At 32.0% G+C, this 5014-nt stretch overlaps 1 protein-coding gene across 3 annotated transcripts in view; it reads right to left on the bottom strand.

Annotated features, from left to right (window-relative positions):
* The window catches only part of LOC107605150 (uncharacterized aarF domain-containing protein kinase At4g31390, chloroplastic), a 6651-nt gene continuing 3302 nt past the window's right edge, over window positions 1666-5014 (bottom strand). For 2 of the 3 annotated variants that reach the window (XM_016306919.2, XM_016306921.2), the window contains exons 6-14: window positions 4753-4893; window positions 4466-4645; window positions 4140-4335; window positions 3478-3605; window positions 3109-3180; window positions 2876-2988; window positions 2633-2780; window positions 2483-2552; window positions 1666-1935 (exon numbers count right to left, since the gene is read on the bottom strand). In XM_016306919.2, coding sequence (XP_016162405.1) covers window positions 1871-1935; window positions 2483-2552; window positions 2633-2780; window positions 2876-2988; window positions 3109-3180; window positions 3478-3605; window positions 4140-4335; window positions 4466-4645; window positions 4753-4893 — 1113 coding nt within the window. In that variant the 3' untranslated portion in view covers window positions 1666-1870. The remainder of the gene's footprint in view (window positions 1936-2482; window positions 2553-2632; window positions 2781-2875; window positions 2989-3108; window positions 3181-3477; window positions 3606-4139; window positions 4336-4465; window positions 4646-4752; window positions 4894-5014) is intronic. The other variant, XM_016306920.2, reaches the window with a different exon arrangement.

The raw sequence follows: 5014 nt of genomic DNA on the forward strand, positions 1-5014 counted from the left end.
AAAAAAGTTAAAAAGAAGTAATTAGATTATAAGAACATTTTAAATATTTTAAATTTTAAGTGAAATCCCAATGAAAGATAAATAAAATTAAAATTTTAAATTAAACCTATTTGAATTGAAATTAATTTAAAAAAAAAAAACAATAATAAAATTAAATTAAATTCTATCTAAACTAATTTAATTATTTTTGTTTCAAATACTAAAATTGAATTCAATTTAAGAGATTTCTAAACACCCTGATAGTACGAGTGGTTCGTTGGTAAGAGATTTGATTAACACATGTAAGACCCTCAATTCAAATCATTAAGCACAAAAATCTTAAGATCAAACATCATTACAATCAGTGGAAGAAATAAAAATTACCAATCCAGATATATCAGGTAGGTAAAATCATGTCTACCATAAACGATGTTTCCAAACATAGTTGAACAAGCACAGTAGAAGTAAAAATTAAGAAATGGATATTACCACTTCTATTTTGATAATGTCATCTTTTTTTTTAATAAATTTATACAAACATACGATATAAAAAAAATTATCTAGAGTGACATCATAAAAAAGAGAGTGAAATTAACACTTTACCAAAAACTATTGTGTCAGTCAAGGTAGAGAAAATCGAGATTTTACGTAAAATCGAAAAAGTAAATTAAGTACGTAAAACGTAAAATCTTAACAAGATTTAAATTGTAAAATCGTCAGACCTAGTATAAATTTCGTAAAATCGATGGACTCATTTAAAATCGTAATATCGGAAGATTTTAAGAGTTAAATCGAGATTCTAGCTACTATAGTGTCAGTGACTCGGTGTAAAGTGTGAACGCAAAGAAGTCAAGAACAACATCATAAAGTGCAATGAGACACCACACACCAGGATGCGACTTACCCTGTCTTTCTCGTAATTTTGTCCCACCACTCGGTCGTCAACTAAAATAATATGGCTGTGCTTTTAAGTTTCAATTTTCTTAAAAATAAAAATATAAAAAAGACCTACGTAGGATACTATTTTCTGCCGCCATACTTGGGTGGTGGTACACATCACAGGAAATATGACAAGCATTGTGTGAATAACTTATATATTAGACGGGAAGCTAGAATTGATTTTACACACTTGATTGCGTACCTAAAATCTTAATCAGAAATAATGAAATATAATGGTACAAGGGAATCCACCAAAACCAACAATAAAAAAGGCTAAAAAAAAGAAGGGAAAAAAATATCAACAACGATAACCACTAAAAATAGAAAAATTAGAGAAATGCTATAGAACCACTAAAAATAGAAAAATTAGAGAAATGCTATAGAACCATCAGAATATATTGTTTTTGACAATTATTTTTAGCCATCCGTTCAATTTCTTTAGTTTAGTAATCTAATAACATACTTTATCCCATATTTTTAAATATTAATAACTAATTGATGGCTAAAAACAATAAATTCTAATAGTCTTCTAGCATTTATCAGAAGAAATTATGAGTACATTAATAGTTACGTGAAGTTATGAATTTATAACTGGATAAAAAATATTATCAACCAAAGAATTACTAGGTGACTAGATCATTAGAACTTTCCAAAATAAGTCGCAGCTCTATATAAATGAAGACAAGTTGCATTTGTAAAATAACATCGCATTAAAGGAAGCTAAGAGATTATATGACATTTTTGGACTTTTTCCCCATGAAACCTTGATATTTATTTACTGAGTAAAATAATGTTTCTATACAGATGTAGTATTTCTTTCCTATAGTTACAAGTGTGATAATTTTATTTAAATTTTCAAAGGATAATCCTTACAGCTACAAAAAGAGAGGAATATTATAGGATGTGAATAGTATACTCATCTTCTGAAACAAATATAGTCCCTGAGATTCAGCTATCTATCGGATAACACTGAGTCACTCCAAGAAAGTAGAAGATCCCTGACAACAGTTGGGAAATCTGTATTCAAAACAAAACAAAAAAACGAAGAATATTTATGTTTGATTTGTCAGTTGCCATATACGGTCAAGGAAGATAACAAATGAATGCATTTGGACAAAATATTTTAAGACATTAATGCAATTTTGTTTCTAGAAAAAAAGTTCTTTTGCGTTTTGTGATGCTATTTAAGTACTTGAGTAAAGTGCAAATGTACTTTGGAAAGATCATATGGAAAGAAATTTAACTATGAAAGAACAAAAGTCCATCTAGTATGTATCCCCAAAAGTTTGGTCCAAAGGACAAATCTACCCATGAAAATGTCAACTTTTGGGTAAAATTGTCCACTGAATCAAGTCTTTTGAAGATGTTAGATGAACTTTTGTAATGGTAATTTTGTCCATCATAATCTTTTGTGAATACTTTTGTAGTCACTTCACTCTAAGTGTACTTTCAATTATGGAAAAACATTTTAAGTGAAAGAAAAAATTGTTTTTAGTCAAGGTGCAAAAGAGAAAAAAGACATCCAAAAAGGAAAGTTACAATCAGGTTCTGCAAAGAGCTTTACCTCGAGCTACTTCTACTGCCACTGAGGGTAAGTCTATCTGATCTTCAACCAATCTATACACATCGACGAGCTGTATAAAACACAAGTCTGAATAATGTAGCACAGCACCACAATTATGTTGTAAGAATAGGTCATATAATCAGGACAAACCTCTTCAACATGAAGCTTTGAGTCCTCAGTCAAAGCAAGAAGCAGCTGTCTTCGTATTCCTTCGTCAACAATGAAAAGGCGTGCTCCATCTTTGATGGTGTCTGTGAGGTCCAGTTTTCTTTCAACTTTCAAGTCTCTTTGAGTTTGCCTGTATAAATAAGCCTCATGTTAATATTACTTATTAAATGGTTCAAAAGAAGAAAAGAAACCAAACATGCAATGGTGTTGCAACAAAATACAGACATGCGTTTAACTTGCACTGCTGGATTGCTGCTCATCTTGGCTACATTTTCCTTTGCAAGGATAATAAGGTTTTCAAGCCGTTTCCACTGGAAAAGACCGTCTTTGAAGAGAACCTGAAAGAACAAAGAACAATACAAGTTTATATAGGGAGTATAACCAAGATTTCACTCAAAGCTAAGAAAAAAAATGAAACTCATGCACAAAAGTTTATTCATTTTTAGTGGCGTTCTAACCTGTATAAGACGTTCACGAAGAGCTGGATTTGGGTCTGTCAAAAGTCGCTTTGCTACATATGGATAGGCAACCTAATCGATATTCAAAAGGTAATTAATATATATTGGAAATTGAAATATGATAGTTGCTCCTTAAACCTTTTCTCTACAATAATGAACCATTTATCCAGTAGCAAAATGTTAAGTGTATCATTTCTTAACATATGAAGCAGCTTTTAAAAGCCAAAAATATATTTTACACATTTAAAGAAAAATAGAGAGGAGAAGAAGAAGTGTAGAGGGTGGGGGGATGGAAGTCATTGCTTCCTTAAATAAGTTCCATGAATTTTCAACAAAAAAGAACAAGTCAGAAACACCCAAAGCTTTTACCTCAAGAAATTTGAAGTCAGGCTTCAAAGTGAAACAAATGCCTTCTTGAGTCAATAAAGAACGAATTACGAGTGAAAACCTTTCGGGAATGCGGATTGGATAATTGTAAACCAATTGGTTAAACTTTCCTGCATTGTATTTAATCAGAATATTAGTTAAGAATAATGAACCCCCCCTTCTTTTTTCTCTTCCGAACAAGAAAAATGAGAGGAAAATAACCTTTTTGCCTGCCTTTATAATGGTTAAATGTGCCAGTACAAAGAAATTATTCAAAACATGACAGATGAAACATTGGCATATTTAATCAAGAAATTAAACAACAGAATCTAATTACAACAATTAGTTTTTTGGTGTATGTGGGTAGTGCAACATATTTGTTTCTCTCCATAGAATAACATGACATCTTCTATACATCATCAATGAATACAAATAAATGACTTCAACGAGTACGTTGAAACAACAAAGTCACACGAGTCGTAACTATTAGCCCTTTACTTGTTTGGGATTCTTCCCTTCAGATTCAGAGTTCAGACAACTCCATTTAATTGGACAGAAGTTATTCAATCAAAATTTATGAAATTTGATTTCAGGAACAGCACAGTTCAAGTCAAAGTCACATGGAAATAGCTATTTATATTTAAAAGGTAAACGGGAATGGGTACCAGTGACACTACGAAAATTGAAATCTGACAATCCTTTTCCAAGAGAGTTCTGCCAAATTGCTTCCAAAGCAGGAATTATTGGAGTGACATCAGTCCCTGGTGACAGGAAGCCTAATCTGGTAAAATCATTAGCCATCTCAGCATAGTCCTCATTTACGGCGTGGACAACAGCATCAATCAAAATTTGTTTATTTTGCTGAAGAAATAGAAGCAGATAAATATGTTACCACAAAAACTATCCCCAATCAGCTTCAAAATCCATTTATTACTAAAGACAAAGCTGATATCTCATATCAAAGAAACAAAATTATTGAGAGAGGGAATACCTGACTAAGAACGGCAACATTGCCAAAGTCCACATATGCAATTCGTCCATCACGCATGGCAAAAATATTTCCAGGGTGAGGGTCTCCATGAAATAATCCAAATTCCAACAATTGTCGCAAAGCAGCACTCACGCCAATTGTAAGAAAGCCATCTATATCAATACCAGCATCTTTGATGGCCTGATTCATAAGAAGAGTAGTTATCAATAAACTATAAACCTCAAACAATGTTGCTTGACTATCCATGCAACAAACAGCAAAAGCAGCACCAAACAATCTAAACAAACCTGTGGATTGGTGCACCTAATACCATCAATCCATTCCATCACTAAAACGCGTGGACCAGAAAGTTGTTTGTAAACCCGAGGAATTTTAACTGTAGGATCATCTTTGAAATTCTCAATAAAGTCTTCAAGATTACGGGCTTCCTGAAATAACGACAAGAAATAGTACACATGTATAAAACAACTATACACAGAAAACACACACAATGTGCAAGAAACACTATTTAGTGCTTTGACATTTTGTTAAGTACCTAAGTGGGGAACC

Source organism: Arachis ipaensis, chromosome B06 (assembly GCF_000816755.2).
Source record: "Arachis ipaensis cultivar K30076 chromosome B06, Araip1.1, whole genome shotgun sequence".
In the NCBI taxonomy this organism is placed as follows: Eukaryota; Viridiplantae; Streptophyta; class Magnoliopsida; order Fabales; family Fabaceae; genus Arachis; species Arachis ipaensis.